This window comes from Littorina saxatilis, linkage group LG3 (assembly GCF_037325665.1).
Source record: "Littorina saxatilis isolate snail1 linkage group LG3, US_GU_Lsax_2.0, whole genome shotgun sequence".
Taxonomy (NCBI): Eukaryota; Metazoa; Mollusca; class Gastropoda; order Littorinimorpha; family Littorinidae; genus Littorina; species Littorina saxatilis.
Genome location: NC_090247.1, coordinates 32815343 through 32836383, shown reverse-complemented (window position 1 = coordinate 32836383; position 21041 = coordinate 32815343). Strand labels below are relative to the sequence as shown.

Below are 21041 nucleotides of genomic sequence, written 5' to 3'. Positions count from 1 at the left end.
TGATGTGAGGCCCCTCTGATGAAAGGACACTTTGCTGTAAAGGACACCTTTTGTCTGTTTACTTATAATGCAACCAGCAATGTAGGGACACTTTTGCCTGGTTCCAAGGGTTCCTTTCATGGCAGGCATCACTGTAGTTTAACCTGTGTCATTCAGCACAGAATCTTTCGTGGTCTATAGATGCGTAGAATGTGTTGCTTTTTTCAATCCAGTTCAAAATCTTAATCTGTTCCCTTATTTTAATCACAGGCCTGGAAAAGCCAAGAGCGCAACACCCATAAGCAAGGATCAGCTTGATGTTGTTTCACAACCACTGTCTGCAGCAACATCCATCCCATCCAAACAACCGAGGACTACTTCACTGTCATCGTCAACTCCATCTTCAACACAAATTTTGATATCTTCAGGGCCGAAGGGCAATATGCCCCAGACTCCCGAAAAAAAAGCTCAGCCACCCATTTTATCTCGTTCTTGGCAGTCTAAATCTCCATCGTCAGTTGTGATGATCTCAGCTTCCCCGACTTCCATAACTCAGACTGCTACTACAGCAGGACGAACTATTGCCATTACCAGTTCCACAGCCATGCTAGCTCACTCTGCTGTGTCACGAGAAGAAAGCGCTGTGAGCAGTGGTGTGACCAAAAAGAACTCTGAAGGGAGGGCTACTACACGTTTGAAAGAAAGCAGTACTGCAATTTCAACGGATGAGACAGGTTTACCTGTGCAAGCTGATGATGCTGCTGTAGAGAATGTGAGCCCCTCAGTTGTGGACGTGGCGGTTGTACCAGGGCAACCAGGAACAAGGGGTCCTGGAGTGGTGAACATTTCTCCTGTCACTCACAATCCTGCTACTGATACTGGCAGCCAAAGCTCCGCTGAAACTCCAGGCAGAGTGGTAGGGAAACCCACCACAGAGGGATCTTCTGCATCCAAGTCAGTGTTTATCGTCAGAAATCCTGTTCACAGCTCATCAGCGACTGCCAGAACGGAAAGCGGCACGTCGGGTTCCATCTCTGCAACAGGAGAGGGGGCAGGGGATGTCATGTCCATTGTGGAATTGTCGCCCAACAAGAAGGTGCCTGTGGTGTTTGCCAAGAGGAAAGAAAACACGCCTGCGGTTAGCAAGGTTGTCAAGGTCATCTCAGCTCATCAGGTTCTCCAGCTACCTACTGACCCGAAGAAGGCTGTTACGACAAAAGTCGTTCAGCAGAAAGCCTCTGGTCTACTTGAGTCAAGATCTGTGGGGTCAGGACAGCAGAAAACGGTTCAGGTGTCGGTGCCATCATCAACTCCTCAAATGCTGGTTAGTAAAGAGGTGAGTATGCATTCAGTGCTGAAATCTATTTTGAGTTTAATTCAAGTATTATTACTAGTAGGGATTTGATAGAGATTGGGCTTCTTTTGTAGACTGCATTACAATTATGAGGCTGTTTGGTTTGTTCAGTGGGAAAGACTGACCCCTTTATTTTTTGCAATTAAGGGAGGGTATGTGTATGATTGAATTTAAAAGCTCAAAGAAAGACACTGTGACATCTTAGTTCTGAGCTTATGAGTGTTAAAAAAAAGTGGAAACAGATAGACTGCTAACATTATATACCGGTAATTAAGAATAAAAAAAAACAAGAATGAAAATTTGTTGAAGAAGATAAAATACTCACAAAAACATTCACACACACACACACACACACACGCGGGCGTGCACGCACGCACGGATGCACGCACGCACGCATGCACGCACGCATGCACGCACGCATCTACGCACGCACGCACGCATGCACGCACGCACGCACGCACACACACACACACACACACACACACACACACACACACACACACACACACACACACACACACACACACACACACACACACACACACACACACACACACACACACACACACACACACACACCCACCCACCCCTTCCCCCCCCCAAACAAAAACGTTTATGGTTTCTGAACTTTTGCAGAGCGCACCAGCCACCGAGCAGACCACCCAGCCACATGAAATTGAAAACCTCCAGCTCATCGCTTTGGAGACCAACAATCAACAAAATGTTCCACTGGTAAAATCCCAGCCTCTTCCTCATGAAGCTGAAGTTCAAACAGACACAATCCAGGATGATAATGTGGCAGTAACGGCATCTTCAGTTTCCACATCTTCAAGTACACCCACATCTGTACCTGCGCAAGTCTCCACCACATCAGCAACGGATACAACTGCTAACATGTCTGTAACCATAACAACGACCACAACAACAGATGCTGAGTTGCACAACGGTGACTCAGATGGTTCACAGAATCAAACTCAGAACAAAAGTGTTTCCAAGAGCATCTCATGCGGTTCCTTCACTGAAGAAGATGAGGAGGGAGATGAAGATGATGATGACGACGACGATGATGATGATGATGATGATGATGATGAGTCTGAAGATGGCATACTTTTGGATGATAAGTACACCACCAGTGGGACACAGACGCCTTATGCAAAAAGGTGATGGACTGCAAGATAAATGCTTATCCTGCTGGAATATCATACTTCGTAGTCGGACCTTTACTATGCTAATCTGATGCATGTTTACTTGAGGAGTGCTGAATTCTAATTTGAGGGATACTGAAGGCTGCTAACATGGTGCTTTTTCAAGAAGAAAGCCAAAGAGATGTGTACTTTCACAATTCCAAAATCAAGAATCAAAAGACAAGAAAGGTTATCAGTACAAAAAAAACAAGTCGCGTGAAGCAATATAAACACATTTAGTCAGTCATTATCAAACTATAAAGATCAATAACCAAACAAACAGTCGTAGTCTCGGCTAACCCAAAGACTGCGGCGGGTCACGCTCGTCTCCGTGAAGCATGCGACCGTAGTACTTACTTAACCTTTTTTTTCCATTCTGAGCACATTTTTAGAGTAAACATAACATATCTATATATTTTTGAATTTAGGAGAAGGTGAAGAATACAATGAGATAATTTTTTAATCTGTAATGAAAAAATCGATTTTAATGACAAATTTAATGAGCAAACTCATTAACTAATTTTTAAGCTTCCAAGCTGAAATGCAATCCCATAGTCTGGACTTCGTCGAAGATTGCTTTACAGAAATTTCAATTAATTTTGTTGAAAAATGAGGGCGTGACACTGCGGCCTCAACCTTCACTAAAAGCCGGATATGACGTCATCAAAGATATGTATCGAAAAAATGAAAAACAACTCTGAGGATATCATACCCAGGAACTCTCATGTGAAGTTTCATGAAGATCGGTCCAGAAGTTTTCTCTGAATCGTTCTACACGCACACACACACACACACACACATACACCAGACCCTCATCTCGATTCCCAGTCAACGTTAAAACATTTAGTCAAAACTTGACTAAATGTAAAAATACCGAACGGAAAAAGCTCTTACCTTAATTTTGTTCATTCTAAGGTTTTGTTTTCTGTGAAATGTTTCCAGCAATGCAAGAAGAGTGATCACAGTTCACGTGCACCCTCCCAGCAAGGCAGGGGAACAGAACAGAGAGGTGGTCACCGTCACCAAGATGGAGAGGGGTGACGATTCCAACGACGGTGAGGAGAGGCAGGAGTATGTTCACCGCGACTACGGCGCTGAGACCAAGGGAAAGTACATTGTGGTGGACCTGCCTGAGGGCACAACTGTGAAGCAGCCCCATGTCCGTAGCAGCGAGAGATTTGATGTGAGTGAAATCAGAACAGGATTCTTGGTTTGTATTGTGTGTGTCTCTGTGACTGTGAGAGTGACTGTGAGAGAGAGAGAGAGACAAGACAAGACAAGACAAAATCTTTTTTATCGAGGGTAATACTAATAGATAAGCAAGAATATTGCTTTTTTACATCCAGCCCTCGCCCTAATATAGGGTCAACAAGAACAGAAAACAATATAATGAGAGAGTGAGAGAGAGAGAGAGAGAGATCTGTGACTTTAAGTTTGCAAGTTTGCATGTCGCAAAACGTCTAGGTGTTTGTCAATAGACCATAGATATGTTACGCCTCCATTCACATTAACTACAGACTTGCTTACACATCCAGCCCATACAGTCAGTCTTACAAATAATGAATTTTTGAAGAAAAATGTTGTGATCGCTAATTGACCTACGGTGTGCAGTCGGACCCTAGCTTTTACACAATGGATGAGCAGGGGATGTTTGTGTGTCACATCTGTGACTACAAGACCTTGAGACGGCCCAACTTTTACAAACACAAGAAGAAACATCTTGGTAAGTGAAGCATTCAGAAAGATGTGATGTTTTATTTTGTTTAGGTGTGATAATTATGTTACTATTGTTAGTGCATATTTCTTTCTAATACATCACCTCAATTTAACTAATGGGAGTTACCTTACTTACGAGTGCTAGACTGAGAAGCGTCCTATGTTACAAGTACTAGACTGTAAACAAGGTCGCTAACTCTAGATTGCCGTCAGTATACCATTTAGGGGAGTAGTCTCCCCTTGTCGGTAGTACCTCTCTGCGCATGTGCCAATGCCCATAATCCCCAGTTTCAATTTCTTGCTACGGGGAGCTAGACGTGTATTTAGACCTTCCCCGTCTAAGAAGACTTCCTTCACAGGAACTTCAACATTCACCTTCAATCACGGTTTGGGCTTTTCTTTTTTAATGGTGATTACTACGCCCGTAGCAAGAAATTGAAACTGGGGATTATGGGCATTGCCATTGGCACATGCGCAGAGAGGTACTACCGACAAGGGGAGACTACTCCCCTAAATGGTATACTGACGGCAATCTAGAGTTAGCGACCTTGTTTACAGTCTAGTACTTGTAACATAGGACGCTTCTCAGTCTAGCACTCGTAAGTAAGGTAACTCCTATTATTTAAATTGAGGTGAGTATTCTTAGAAATAGTCATTTTACTTGTAAAAAATAAATTTTTGTGTGTGTGTGTCAGTGATGATTCGCAGGAAAATCTTGAAGTAGTTGCAGCGAAACTATAGCAGATTAGAGTGTTTGGAGAAAACCAAGAAGCACTGAATTGATATTAGTCACTATTTGGTATTAATGACAGGTGAGTTGAGGCTGAAATGGAAATACTAAGCAAGAAAAGTGAAATTGTGTTTGCAGTGACCTACATCACTGAGGAATGTAGATCCATACAAAATTGAATAGTACATGATGATGCCAGAGGCAGATCTCCTTGGTTCACTCAGATCAAAATCATTAAGACAACTGCACAAGGAGAAGTTACGGGCTTGTCATGTACTGTATTAGTGGGGCATGTCACAGATTCACCATGAGAAAATCAGGTCGTCATAAAGTAGAGGAGGGTGTCTTTAAATAAACGGTCTAATAACATATGTTTCAGTGTGTCTCCATTTTCCTCATCTGATCAGTATCTGCTTTTTAGGTGTACGGCAGTATGCTTGTGACCAGTGTCAGTACCGTGCTGCCACCAGCAGCAATCTGAAACGTCACATGGAGATCCACAAGGACATCCGCAACCACAAGTGTCCCATGTGTGACCTCTTCTTTCGCCAAAAGATTCACCTGGAGAGGCACATCAAATATCGGCATGAGGTGGGCTGTTTTGTTTGTGCACTCTGTGGTTATGTGTAAGAAAGTTTGAAAGAAAGAGAGGGAGAGAACGAGACTTTGTTTGAATGCGTGTGTTAGACGTGCTGATGTGTTGGCAGGGTGTTTGGATATGTGTGTTTGTCTATATGTTTTTGTCTTTTTTTTTTAGGAGTATGCATTTTAAGTTTATCCCTTGTCTTTTTCAGGAGAAGAGAGTAAAGTGCCCCTTCTGTGATTACATCTGTGCTAACGAGAACCCAGACCTGAAAGTTCACATCAAGCGTCGACACATAGCTCCGTCGTCTTCGGAAGCCGCCATGAAGTGTCCTGACTGTGGCATTGTGGCCACCAGCAAACGAGATCTTCGTCAGCACCTCAAGTTCCACAGTAAGGGGCCAGAACTCAAGCTTTTTTGCAAGGTTAGTTATTTGATGAGTTTTTAAGTAAAGTTTCATACTTTATAGTGCTAATGCTATGACATTTGGGTTGCTTCTTCCCAATGGAAAGCTAGCAGCAACAAGTGTTGCGCTGCCCATGTGTGTGTGTGTTTAGGTGTAATCAGCCACCTGCGCTTTGGTCGGGATAGCCGAGGTCTTTTACCTACCATGGCAGTGACACAGGGATGGGACATGCATTCCATCTCTGAGTCATCACATTGAATTGATCCATTCACACAAACTCTCTCTCTCTCTCTCTCTCTCTCTCTCTCTCTCTCTCTCTCTCTCTCTCTCTCTCTCTCTCTCTCTCTCTCTCTCTCTCTCTTCTTGTTATTAATCGAGTTACCCTCAATGGGCGAGGGCCGGACGAAAAAAAGCATGTATACTTTGCTTATTCTGTTACCCTTGATAAATAAAGTTCTCTCTGTAACCTCTGTAACCTTTGTCTTTTATCTCTGCAGGCATGGGCTCAGTGTTCACTGCACTGGATTCTTGATCCAGTCTTTATTTGAATTAAGAGTCAGTGCTAAATCTCTTCAGAAAATAAATGCCCATAATCTTCACAGATTGTTTTAATTTATTCATTTTGCAGATGTGTAGTTTTGTGACGGACTGCGAGAGTCGATTGCGTCGACATCAATACATTCACACCAAGGAGAAGCCGTTCCAGTGCGGCCTTTGCGAATATCGTGGTTCTCAGAAGGAGCATGTGCTTCGTCACATGCGCACCCAGCATAACATTGAGATTGCTCGAAACCGCCGAAGCAGGAAGCTTGAGGGTGAAAGAGGTGGAGGTGATTGTTGTCTTGGTCTTTCCTAATTACAATTACGGTGAATTTACTGAATGATTTGTGTTTAACATCAGAAGTGAGTTCTCAGGCTGGTTTTTGGCTTTTGGTTTTAGGATTTTTCGTGAGTTGGTATCGAATGCTTACTCAAGAGCGAATAGCCACCAGAAGTATAAAGCATAAAACTAATGTGTTTTTGCACACAACAAAAACTGAACATTCTTATGCTTGAGGATATCATTTACGTGAGGTAGAGCCCAATGATGACAAACACTGCGCAAAATTTAAGTGCCAGTTATGTGGTGGAGGCTCCAGTGGTATCGCTGCTGTAGAGCCTTCACTGCTTTCGGACACAGTGTTAACACACAGATACTGAGGGCTTGGAAGTGAACAACTCTGCTCTTTTTTCACTGCTGGCATACTACACTCTAGTCAAGTTAGAGTATTTTTTTGTGTGTTTTTGTTTGCAAATAAGTGGATTTTTGTGTTTCTTTATTTCTTTGTTGATTTATGTATTAATTCATTTGTTTATCATTTTGGTTGTGAAGATATTTCACTCTTCAATTATTTATGAAGTTCATGATGAAGAGTGGGCAGCCGATTTCTTCTACCATTCTTATGCCTGGCTTGCATGTCAAGAGACCTTTTTTTTTTCTTAGTTTGAAGAAAAGAGAAAAAAATGTGCTTATGGTTTGGGAAATTTGTTTGAATATTTTCACAGATGGTGAAGGAGGGAAGGGCGTTGAGAGAGCAGACTACACTTCTGAGGAAAAGATTTTTGCCTGTAATCACTGTACCATGAAGTTTGCCAAGCTCATCAACCTGTACAAACATCTGCACACTCAGGTACGCTCATAGTTGCATCTGCTCTTTCCGAAATAAGTGTGAACAGTTTTGAGCTGATGAAGTGTTCTAGCAAGTTTCCTGGTGTGATTTTGTGTGTGTTATTGTTGTGTGTGTTGGGGGGTGGGTGGGTTGGAGGTGGGAGAGGGGAAGGCTATGGGTTTGGGTACGATGAACATATGAAGGAGCAAAGGAGGCTGAAGCATCGAGGGAGTTGAAGTTGTACATTCAGCTATGTAAAGTTACATTTTTTTGGCCTAAATTTCTGGTGTATTTAATACTGTGACATAATGTAATGAGCAAACTAGTAATCAGAAGGATGAAGAGATTTCAGATTGTGCATTTATTCATGGAGTGACATTTTTTAATTTTAACAAAAAGTTCTTGGTCTATTTAGTAATGCGATGTAATCAGTATGGATGTACACAACCCATAGCATTGTGAAACTTGCACTGCTGGCATGAGATTAAATTACATATCTTATCCCAATTCATATATAGCAATTTACTTCAGTTTAGTGCTAGGACGCTGAAACTACGCTCACCCTGGAAAGGGGGAAAGTACCCTAAAAATAGAACAGCCTTGACAGTCACAATGACGTCATGACCGGGATACCCTCCCAGCATGCACTGAGCACGCATGCTCCCGCCGCCATCTTGTAAATTCATCCACTCTTCAGCGACTTTGACTGCGGACGTGTTTTGGTCTACGCTCGGGCTATTCTTTAGCCCTCTGCTTCTTGGCAGTTCCAACCCTGGACACATTGTTTGTACTTAGCTGTGGCTGAGTTTGGGTGAGATTTTTCCCAGTTTTACCTTGTTGTTACATCTTTGTTTGCCACAAGTTAGTCTTGTTTACGTTTCGACGTTTCTAGACTTTCGCCAGTATGGCAGACAGTGGGAAGAAGAATTCTAGCGCTAGACAGATGGGGACAACAGAGTCCCCGTCTAAGAGGGTGACTAGAAAGTGAAGGGGTCGAAAACCACTGTTAGTTGTTTTGAACCAGTTTCTAAGACATCGTTTCATGTGCAAAATTGATGATCCTAAATAGGCCTGTAATGCCGGCGTTGAAGCATGTGTGCAAGACAGCGTCTGAGCTGAAGCATGTTAGCAAGACAGCGCCGGTTAAGTCTAGCGTTACCACAGATAAAGAAACTTTGTCAGTGTAAGAAGTTTGTCAACCATGTTTGCTTCGTTTAGCGAACAAATGCGTGCCATGTTTTCAGCGGAGTTACAGTCGGCGAACGCGCAGTTGCTCTCTCTCCATGCGGGAGCGGACATAGCAAGCGCGGGAGCGAGGGCTAAGGCAACCCCGTCAGCCACGGTGACGAGTGCTGATGTCACGCTGAGCAAGATGCCGGTAGCGACTACTTTTCTGAAGGTACCGTACTGTCCCAACTTCCGCCCGGCGTCGGGCAGGAAGCCGTCAGTAGACGTGCGTCATGGCGAGGCGGCATAGCCCTTCCCACGCTAGCTCTCAGTACGGGAGACACGGAGTGTATGTCCGGCCAGGAGTTGCCGACGACACAAAGGTCTCAACTTCTGCCACGGGAGCAAGAAGCTGTCAATAGAGAAGCATACGGACGAGGCGGAATGACCCCTCCCATGTGTACTCTTGAGACAGGTGATACGAGGTGCTCGTCCGGCCAGGAGTTGCCGACGACACAAAGGTCTCAACTTCTGCCACGGGAGCAAGAAGCTGTCAATAGAGAAGCATACGGACGAGGCGGAATGACCCCTCCCATGTGTACTCTGGAGACAGGAGATACGAGGTGCTTGTCTGGCCACGAGTTGCAGACGGCGCTAAGGTCTCTACTTCCGCCACGGGTGCAGGAAGCCGTTAATAGTCGGGCATCTGGTCGAGGAGTTAAATGCTCCCTTCCCATGCCACGGCTTACAACGGAAGATACGCTATCGTATGTCCGGCCAGGAGTTGCCGACGACACATAGGTCTCAACTTCTGCCACGGGAGCAAGAAGCTGTCAATAGAGAGGCATCTGGTTCGAGGAGTGTATCCCTTCCTATGCTTTCTCTTGAGACAGAAGATACGAGGTGCTTGTCTGGCCACGAGTTGCAGACGGCACTAAGGTCTCTACTTCCGCTGCGGGAGCAGGAAGCCGTCAATAGTCAGGCATACGGTCGAGGAGTAAAATCCCTTCCCATGCCACGGCTTAGAACGGAAGTCACGCTATCGTCGGTACGGCCTTTTCAGGTTCCGGTATCGGCACAGCGTTCCACACTTCCGCCCGGGGGGCAGGAAGTATTCTCGAGGAGGGATGCTAGCGGTGGTTTTACCTCACAAGCACCTTCATTTCCGGAGGATACCACCTATGACGATGTTCGTCATTAGGGGGGCGAACTTCCGGAAGGGGAATCGGAATTTGAAGATTCCGCTGTGGATGTTAATACCAATGTCCGGTTACCAGCCAAGCTTATCCAAGCGGTAGCTATGGCAGCTCAGGTAGCCGTACGGTATTTTGAGGAAGGAGTGGTGTCAGCAACTAACTTGTCTGCGCCACTACCTTCTGCTGTCGGAGATTTTCGCTCAACACGGGGGGAAACAAACTTTTACGTTTCGTGATCTCCCTCAGTGGTCACAGTGTATGAGACGAGTTTTCCGGCTACCATACAAGCTTCCCCATGCAGTAGCATTGGCAGCACAGGTAGCTTCAAGTGACTTTGAGGAAGGAGTGGTGCAGCGAGTTGTCTGCACCACCACCTTCTGCTGTCAGAATTTTCGCAACATAGGGAGAAAACAAACTTTTAAGTTTCGTGAATCTCCCACAGTGGCGGCGAGAGGTCTAAGACTCTGGCTAAGAATTCCCGTTTGGGATATGTGCTTTTGGACACAGTGCCTCTGCTTACAGCACACAGTCTGGCACCAGGGTTAGCACAGCTGTGGCTAGCCTCCACACAGACAACCCCTTAAGTCGGGCAAGCTGCGGGCAGGAAGTTCGGGTTGAACCCTATGCCACGCAATCTCTTGGACAATTTTCTCTACCACGAGCTCCACTGCCGGGGACACCGGAGTTAGTGACGCTCAGGGAGGATGGCTATAGTAAGGACACAGCTGTCCCTTATATATAGTCCTCCCTTGTGGCATTGGAAGAGACAGGGAGATTTAACATTGAGTTAGCGTCTCTTTTGGAAACACTGCTTCGGTTTTCTCCCGTTCTATTGTTACGTCCCTGGAACTGGTTTTTCGACAGGACGTAACGACGCTGCTCGCTACTGTGGCCAAGTTTTTCTCTGCGAATTTTTCATGCACACGCGGTGCACGCTCGCAGGTTAGCGTTTTTCTTGGGTTCTATTATCCAAGACAAAGCCGCGCTTGAGGCTAGCAAGTTATCCCCTTTCACGGAGGTTGCATTGATGGTACAGCCGTCGCTCGACGCGCTCCACAAGCGAACCCGGGACGATCGGGATTTAGCTATAGCCAAGATAGCTTAACACGGCTTCCCTAAGCCTCAGAGCAAGATCTACGGATCGCCTAAACCTGCCGCCTTTTCGGTGAATAGGGGCAGGTCAGCTCAATCCAACTCTTCTCCACGAGGACGGGGAAGTTTTCTTCATGGGGCGTGACGCAAGTTACACCCCCTATGTTGTTTCCCCGAACCGCTAGCCCATGCAACCACCACGCCTTTGTGGCAGGCGGCCTGTCACGGGCACTTACACTTTGGTTGCTAATGCGATCAGTCAGTGAATAGTGGGTATAGTGCATTCGGGATTCAGGCTACACTGGAAGGAGGGATTAGTTTCCTTAACCAGAGCGCCGCAGCTGTCAGGTTTCCTGTTCTAGGGAAGCAAGACAGCGATACAAGACTTTTGTCCCCTCTGAATAGATTTCTGAGTCAAATCCAATTCACAATGGAGACTCCCGCATCAGTCCGAGTCACACTCAGACCAGAGACTGGGTGACGTCAATTCTAGGACTCTACGTCAGACAGTTACGGCTAGCTTCAGGCGATCAGCCTCTTTGTTTACGGATAAACGGCTTCACAGTCGCATTGCTGCGACTATTGCCGGACAACTTGAAGCACTGTCTAACCTTTCAAGTTTTCACTTAAGTGTTACGAACAGAACTTAGGTCACCATTTTGTGGCTACCCTTATGTTCGGCACTAAAGCTTTCCGCAGTTGGGGAGCTTTTTCCCGGACATGTACGATTGAAATGCGGGTGGGCTATTAATGTTTAAACACACACCTTCTGGTTCAGTGTTTCAACTCCAGCTTTACGCCTCTCAGGGCCTTTTCTACCGCGAGTTAACAAACTACACTCTTTTGTAGTCTTCCCAGCGGTGGCCCCTGGTTTTGTATTTTTGGCTTTGCGCCAGGAGCTTCTACGACTTCGCAAATAGGCCTCTAGCCATCAGCCATCGGCAATTAAAACTCGTAAGACGCCCACTCACTCCTCCCTTGGGACGGGATTGGTTGGGAGCATGGCCTGAGAGTGGATCGGTTTCCCGATACCCAGTCGTGTCTTCCCCGATTGCGGTCTGGTTAGCACAATACTAACAGGCAATCAGGTTTTCTATACTCCTGATTTTTCGCCCCTGCTTTGCAAACAGGGAAAGTATACCCGCTTCTTGCAGCCGGGCTTAGACTTAGTCTTCCGTGCGCAACCTAAGGTTGCTACACAGCCTTTTCCGACCTCCGAGGTTAACAACTATCGAGCCCGGTTTCTGCCGGGATGGGTGCCGTTTGGAACACGGGCCCGGCAGGCAATCTCTTTTACATTCAAGCTGCGGCCTTACGGCTTCAGCTGTTTTACTGTCGTTTACTCAAACACAACAGCAGCAGTACTTCGCTCCCTAGAGGGTTACACTGCCGGTTCACCGGAGTTCTCTCTTTCTTTCAAGCCACCGCTTAGGGTCTGGGGTACTTTGTTCTCACTGTTACCTCTCCCTTAGCCATTGAGGACAATTGTTGTTCTCTCTGGAGCTTGATTTACTATCTGTTTTTCATTCCTTTCTCTGAAGGGATTAGTGGCATTCTGTCACACTCTCGCAAACAGGGCCTTCCTCTCCACTCTTCAGTCTTTTGAGACAAGGTGGGAGAAAAAAAGGGGGGGGGACATGTTTGCACTCGGACAGTTCTCCCTTGGGCTCCTTCCAGCCTGTGCGGGATAGAGTATGGACCTACTCGTAGGTCTCACCTGATTTAGAATTTGCTTCTTTCTAATTTTATCAGCGTGTCCTTCTTAGCTCGCAGTATAAGATTACAGGTCTCCCTTTTCAGAGAGACAATAGGCTAGATAGCGTGAATAACAAAAGTGCACAGCGGGACAAGCCGAGTTTTTTCGGTATTGGAGTTTATATGCTCCACAGATTTTGAACCGCTTCAGTCCGCTCTTCATAATCTGACGTGTGAAACGCTTCTACTTTGCTTCTAGCTATGTCACACAGAGGTAGCGAGGTTCACGCACTCGCTGGTTTACCGAGAGACGTAGTATTCGACAGAGATGTTCTATCTTATTCGTTTACGGCCAGACTTCTTAGCCAGGAATTAGAAGTCAGGATAACCATCTCCGAAGGTCTAAATTATTCCTTTTTATAGGATTCTCGCCATTGGCGATCCAGTCTTATGAATCTGACCGGTTAGATCACTATGCTCCTTACAGGCTCATTCAAGGAGTTAAGTTCACAACAAGCTACTCTCATCGTCTTTGTACACAAAGAGGGATAAGGACATAGCTACGTTGGTTCTACAATCACGAAGTTTATCTTAAGTCCTTGACTCCTTCTTCTGGAGATCTGAGGATGTTTTTATCAACTTTTACCTGCGCGACGTTCTAGTACGCGCCAGGACGGTACCAAGGGCCTGGCAGCTATGGTAGCAGCAGGCCATTTGTTGTCTAGTTCATAGGTGAGCATCCCACCACCTTAATTAGCAATCTGCTATATATGAATTGGGATAAGATATGTAATTTAATCGAAAATTTTTGGTTAAATTTTCATTTGATTAATATACTTACCCAATTCATATACTGAAGTCCCTCCCGCCTACCCCGCTTTAGTTCCCTAAAAATATAATGGGGTGCTTCGAGCGAATGAATTTACAAGATGGCGGCGGGAGCATGCGTGCTCAGTGCATGCTGGGAGGGTATCCCGGTCATGACGTCATTGTGACTGTCAAGGCTGTTCTATTTTTAGGGTACTTTCCCCCTTTCCAGGGTGAGCGTAGTTTCAGCGTCCTAGCACTAAACTGAAGTAAATTGCTATATATGAATTGGGTAAGTATATTAATCAAATGAAAATTTAACCAAAAATTTTCGATTGTAAAATATCACACTTGTAGTAGACCAGAAGAAACATGGGTCAATTAATGTTCATTTTTATCTTGAAAGCAGATTGTGAGATAAACTTCATCGGATCTCACTAGATGAAAAGTATGCCATATTGTTAAAGCTGTGCTGTTTCTAATCGCTGACCATAAACATACATGATAATCCGTCCTTTGCAGCATCGGGACATCATGCCGTCAGAGCAGACTGACTTCTCGTGTGTGGTATGCGATTTCCACACCACCAACAAGAAGAACCTGCTTGTACACATGCGCCGACACAACGTCACCGATCAGTCCCCTCCCTCCCACGTCTACTCCTGTGTGCTGTGTCGCTACATGAATCCCAAGCGAAGAAACTTGTTCCAGGTGAGCTGTTCTTTTTGTCCTTTTGGTGTGGGATGGTTTAGTGATTAAAACGTAACATGTTGTGGGATAGCACAGTGATTAAAACTTAACATGTTGTGGTATGTCACAGAGATTAAAACATAACGTGAATGTGAAGGCACGACTTATGGTACAGTGGTACCTGTGGTAAAAGGACACCCTTGGGACCAGCCCAAAGTGTCCCTATATTGCAGGAAGTGGGCGGGGATGTAGCTCAGTCGGTAGCGCGCTGGATTTGTATCCAGTTGGCCGCTGTCAGCGTGAGTTCGTCCCCACATTCGGCGAGAGATTTATTTCTCAGAGTCAACTTTGTGTGCAGACTCTCCTCGGTGTCCGAACACCCCCGTGTGTACACGCAAGCACAAGACCAAGTGCGCACGAAAAAGATCCTGTAATCCATGTCAGAGTTCGGTGGGTTATAGAAACACGAAAATACCCAGCATGCTTCCTCCGAAAACGGCGTATGGCTGCCTAAATGGCGGGGTAAAAAACGGTCATACACGTAAAATTCCACTCGTGTAAAAAACACGAGTGTACGTGGGAGTTTCAGCCCACAAACGCAGAAGAAGAAGAAGAAGAAGAAGCAGGAAGTCTTTCATGACAACTACATTTTTTGTAGAACAAGATATTTGCAGGAAAAAAACTGATTTTTGTGCAGCAAGCTTGTGTTTGTATTTACTTTTTCCAAGCTTGATTCTCTGCTTTTTTGAAAATGAATACTTCCAGTGGTGGTGTTGTTATTCATTCCGTCTTCCTGATCTGTGACAGCATATGCGCAAGAAGCACCACATAGAGATAGTGACGCGGGACGATGGGTCCACCACCTGTTACGTTGCACATGATCCCGTCAGCGGTGTTCCCGTCAGCGGTGCCGATGGTGTGCCCATCTCTTCACAGAATCCCTCTCACAGCACAGATCCCATGATCACTGTTCTGCCGCTCAGTGATCTTATTTCTACTGTTGCACAGGTGAGTAGCTCTAAGGGTTCTCCGTGTGTGTGTGGAAGGGGGGTGTGGATGTGAGGGGGTGGGGGGGGGGGGGGAAGAGGATACACCAAGAGTCAGTTACCAGTCACTCTTCCTGTACATTTTGGAAATTGTCATTCTGGCAGAAAATTACTCAAATGACCTGTGAGATTTCTCAATGTGTAACATTACCTGACTAGTCAACATATAAAATAATTTGAAGCTTGACTTGATATCAATGATCAATACATCTTAAATCTAAAAGTCATCCTTCAGCAATGAGAAAGATAAACACATTACAAGCACTCTGCCTAATTGTGTGTGTGCGCGCAAGTGGTGTCTGTGTGAGTGTGCGCACATGATTAAATTGCATATTCTTACTCCGAATCACATAAAGCATTGACGCAGTCTGAGATGCTAAGGTCTGAAAAGGCTACCCGTCTTAAACAATTTTAAAGGGAAGCAACCCCACCACAAAAAGTGTAAATGGAGCCTTGGTAATGACCACAGACCCGGGGAGTTACCTCCCATTGGTGTGTACTACGTCACTACCGCTCCTCAACACGTGGTCAAGATCATACGACTTTTTCAGCTCTGAGGAGAAGGTTGTTGAATTTTGGCTCTCTCGTGGCTGTGCTGTTTGGTGTTTGTTTGACTCCCACCGGCCACTTACCCGTCTTACTTGCCTTCTGCTTCGTTAGTTGGTGAGCTCTTTCCTGTTTGGTCATTATTTTGACAAGAATGTTGCTGTAGTTGCTGACTTTTCGTCCGTTTTTGGACTTGTAAATTTTTCAGTAACTGATTGTTTGGCCGCCATTTTTGTGGGTCAGCTTGGCTGACAGCGATAAAATGTGGCAAGGCCGATGTAATGGTGAGGTAAACCTTATATTACCTCCTTACTTGCCTTCTGCTTTGTTAGTTGGTAAGCTCTTTCCTTTTTGATCATTAGTTTGACAGGAATTTTGTTGTAGTTGCTGACTTTTCGTCCGTTTTGGACTTGTAAATTTTCCGGTAACTTAGTGTTTGGCCGCCATTTTTGTGGGTCAGCATGGCTGACAGTGATAAAACATGGCAAGGCTTATGTCATGGATCTACCAGACCATTGGTAATTGTTGTTGTTTCGGACTAAGCATGTAATACCGTTATGTCCGTTACTTATTCTGCCCCAAATGAACATGTGTTTTGGGGGCAGTTAAGCATGTCTTTGACTTCTTTTTCTTCTTGCTTTCCCTCTTTTAGGCATCGGAGCATGGCGCTCTGGGGCCAGTTTCATATACGCGCTCTTAGGCGTTCCTAGGAATAGGGCCTTAAGAGCTCTTAGCTGAGAGTGGGACGAAAGTTAGGAACGACTCGTTTCATGAACCATCTCAGGGGTCACTCTTTGCTAAGAGCAGCAAAGCGATATTTTTTAGTTGCGTATAAGATTGGTTGCGTCACGTCCGATTGAAAGTCACAACATCCGGCGAAAGCAGACGAAAAGCAGACGACACCACACGGATCCAAACAACGCAAGGACACATTTACAGAGAGAGAAATGTTAACCCTCCTTGCGGATGTCAACGAAAGCAACGCGATAGTGGAGGCTAGTTTTTGTAGCTCGTCACGAAACGAATAAAATACGAGCCTTGCATGGTACAGTACATAGATCTAGATCTGAATGACGTCCTTGAAATCATCCGCAATGAATTTTCTCGGCCTCAAAATTGTTAATAACTTCTACATCTGCAAACCGAATCACTTGATATTTGGTGTGCAAAAACTTCATCCTATGCATGACCCTTGTACAAATTGACACATTTATAGATTAAATGGTCTGACTTTTGTGCATTTTCAAAAAAGGTTGCCAAATTCGGGGATCGACTCAACAGTACGAGGTTTGAATTGTTCAGTAACCGAACTATACCCGATTTCAGCACTCAAGATTGTTACATTTGGGATAAATTGAATGACATATAGTATACATGAATCAATATTAGACAGTCAGTTATTTGAATATAGCAATAACAAGCAGGATCAGGGCATTTCCAATGGATGAATGCGTTCCTGTCATTAATGAATTTTGCGCGGCATTGCGAAAGTGTAACTGTACAATGAAGTTTGTTTTTTTCTCAGTCATTTGTGTTTAGCAAATATGTTCATAGTTGTTGTGCATGCACTTTAGTTCATCCACGACCATTCTACACAGTTTCGAGTCTCTAGGTATTATGATCAGAATTTACCTTTTATCCAAAATGTGTTTCAAATTACGCCTCCGAAATTGTCAGTGGCACGAAAGCTTTGCTGTTTAGGGAGCTGTAACTGCTTTCTTTAGGTCACCGATGATCTAGGGAGTGAAGGGGGTGTTTGTCAGACATCCAGACAATCCAAAAGGTAAAAGTTTGGAGGGTTTAAATCAGGTAAATATTGCTACCGCTAAATGTCAAACCTTGTTCTGTTGAGACAATAGCCAAATTTGGAAACTTTGTTTCGAAATTGCACAAATGTCATACCATTTGATCTACAACAGTTGCCACTGAAGGGAAGGGTCATGCATAGGCTGAAGTTTATGTCCCCCAAATATATAGTGATCCGGTTAAGACAACATTATGTGCGTGTGTGTGTGAGTGTGTGTGTGTTTGCTTGATCTGCACCTTGCATCGATCTGCGTGAGGCATTGCTGACAGATTCAGATAGGGAGGGGTATTTTGCGATTGTATTTTGTTTTCGGTGTGTGTTAGGTCAAAGTTGTTAAACTTATCTTGCGTCTTTGTCATGCAATTGTGACGTAAATGAAAGGAAAGTGTATTTCATTCAGACAATCAAAGACTGGGTGTTTTTGTTTTTGCTTAGATATGAATTATTTTCTGTACTTGTGAAGACATTGACTCTGCATTAATCAGCCGTGGTAGATCAGTCATACTGGAGAGAGAGAGAGAGAGAGAGAGAGAGAGAGAGAGAGAGAGAGAGAGCATTGGTCAGCATATCCTACCGATGGTCATTTCAGTGAGAAAGCATTGTTTGTGTTATAAACGTGTTCATATCTTGACACAGACATACAAGCACACACACAGACTTTTATCCACAAGCAGTTTGCAAATGCCAACAGCAAGCATGGAACCCAACAAAACGTCATTAAAATCTTCTGATCATTCACATCTGTCTTTATTTCAATGCGATGCATCAATTTTCACCACAACTTAACACGAGAAATAGCAGGGTTACATTGTTTGACCTTTTTCTGGTTACCTTTTACATACCTTCCTTACACTGTAATTTAAAGCATCATAAACACCAACATGAATACGTTTATATTTGTACATTGGATAATTGCAGACTAGGACTAGGAGGTTTTTTGTGGATTACATTCAGTCACTGACACCTGTGATCATCCAAAATTTAATCAATCAAAACTGCCTTTAGACATGTACCTAAAAGTAATGATTTTTACTTTCATACTTTCCAGATAGCAATAAATGCCATAAATACTGCATTACGAATCCCATAATGTACATGGGGTGGTTAACAAGATAGTTTGCATAACAAGGATATCTTTAAAGAGAGCTGTATCATATACACAGAGGATGGTCAGGTGAAACCTTAAAATAGATTACGAACATATTCTTCATTTGAAAGAGACAATTTCAAAAGGCACACCCCTCCGCCAAGTGTTTGTCCAAGTGTAAGACTTGTCTTATTCCATCAATCCATGCAAAAGACAGTCCAGATCTGTGATGATGAGAACAATTCTTTGAACGGGAAAGATTGTGTCTTTAAAAAATAAGCACCATGTCAAAATGTTTACTTGCACAATTTCACAATGAGTCAGGCTGTTTAAAGTTAATGCGATACAGTATCAGATAGTAGACATGTACATTAATATTTAAAGCATAAGGTATGTATTTAGTTTTTACCTGAAAAAAGTTCAACCTGTAAAATCATTTCCTAATATGTTTGATAGTTTTTGCTTGTTATAGAACAATGTTTAAAAAGAATTAGTATTATTAAAAAACATTATTCTTGGGCCTGTTGCTCCAAATTCATGGGGTGACTGTGAGTTAAGATATTTTTATTTACTTATTGTTTCTTTTTATATTGGTTTGGGAAACAGCTACCAGCTTGTTTATGGCTATGTGAGACAAAGTTACAAACACAATTGTCTGATCAACCTTGATCTTGTTCATGCAAGGTAGGTAATACTATGGTCATTGCATATACACTCTGCCAAAATATTGTTGCACCCATTTTCGTACCCCTACTAGAAAAATCATTCCCGTGTCAATTCATTCAAACTTTCTTTGTCATTAAAGGCCATCGAGTGGGCTATCTCGCACACTTTTGGAATCAAAGATTTAATTTATATGGGTTACACGATCGCCTCTTATTTAAGGGTACAGTGGAACCACCCTTTTAAGACCCCCCTAATTGAAGACTCCCTCCTTGTTAAGGCATTGATTTTTCAGACTTTCTGTTCACAAAATTACCCCCATTTTAAGACTCCCTCTTTTTAAAGACCTGATTTTCTCAGATTTTTTGAGGTCTTAAAAGGGAGGTTCCACTGTACCCCAGAAATCGACCCTAGAAAAACGTTAGGCACCAATAATACATTGAAGAAAATTCAGAATAGGCACACTTTGACAACTTTTACATACGGGGAGAAAGCCAAATCATTTATTTTGCCTTAAATGTCACAGAACGTTTGAATGAATGAACACGGAAACTAATGCTTTAGTTAGGGTACGAAAATGGATGCAATAAGCTTTGTTTGAAGGTTTTTAATTTATAATAAACATATCACTGAAATGCTGCGAAAGAAACTCTACTGCTTTTTGTGGGCAGATGCAAAATAAAATGAGAAAGAAAAACAACAACACCAACTTAATTTAGCATCGTGGTCAATCAGTGTAAAATTGTCAACACTATATCCTTCTAGCATGTTTTTGTTGCTGTTGCTACATTCATATCGTGAACTATTCATGAAACTAAAAATATCACATAAAACCTGGTTAAGTTTGCCTTCAAAGTGTGTATGATTCAGAATTACTAGTTACTGTGTGTTGAACAAGGTTGGAGTCAAAATCAAATATAAAAAAATCGTCATATCGCACTATCCCCTCTCTTTTTACGCAGGTCACTGAATTAATAATTTTACATGGAATTTTTTTTTTTAAACTCGACATCATCAGCAACACCAGCCCGAAAATCAACGAGGCTATGAATTTCATTGTAATTGAATACACTGGATACCAAAAGTCAATGGACACAGTGATCAAAATGGTGCATATTCCAACAGAAGTTGAGGGCAGAAGCTACCATAAAATACACCGTTTTTTCTCTTCAAGTCATTTGACCATAACATTCATGAAACAGAACAGTTTGTGTTAAAATTTGGTGTGCATTAGCTTCAATGTACGTAGAATGATAATATATGGTCCAAAATTGTTTTTCCCCTTAGATTGTCTGTAGTAAAAATTATTAAATGGCGGGGTCCTGATTTGGCCTATATGGTCCGCTGGACCCAAAAAGCAACAACTATCATATCACTTATTAAATGGCAAAGCGTTCAATCAAAACAGGTTAGTTCACGGATGACAAGATAGATTCCAAACTATTCATCGGAATGATTTAAACTTTTGCAGAAATGTTTTAATTTTAGACATTCAGATAGATATTTTGTTTGAGAGGATAATCTCTAACAGACTATAAGAAAACAAATTGAAAAGATACACATTTTCCAGTATTCATAAATGTTGTACCCACAAAGTCAACATTTGTAGATTACTTTATTTTTTATTTTTTAGCTTATCCTCTC

At 43.5% G+C, this 21041-nt stretch overlaps 1 protein-coding gene across 4 annotated transcripts in view; it reads left to right on the top strand.

The window, feature by feature from the left end:
* LOC138962181 (uncharacterized) overlaps nt 1-21041 on the top strand; it is a 53221-nt gene that overhangs the window by 8725 nt on the left and 23455 nt on the right. For all 4 annotated transcript variants that reach the window (XM_070333908.1, XM_070333909.1, XM_070333906.1 and 1 more), the window contains exons 6-15: nt 250-1315; nt 1970-2493; nt 3460-3700; nt 4129-4240; nt 5385-5554; nt 5758-5970; nt 6581-6782; nt 7498-7622; nt 14081-14269; nt 15056-15256. In XM_070333908.1, the coding sequence (XP_070190009.1) occupies nt 250-1315; nt 1970-2493; nt 3460-3700; nt 4129-4240; nt 5385-5554; nt 5758-5970; nt 6581-6782; nt 7498-7622; nt 14081-14269; nt 15056-15256 (3043 nt within the window). The remainder of the gene's footprint in view (nt 1-249; nt 1316-1969; nt 2494-3459; nt 3701-4128; nt 4241-5384; nt 5555-5757; nt 5971-6580; nt 6783-7497; nt 7623-14080; nt 14270-15055; nt 15257-21041) is intronic.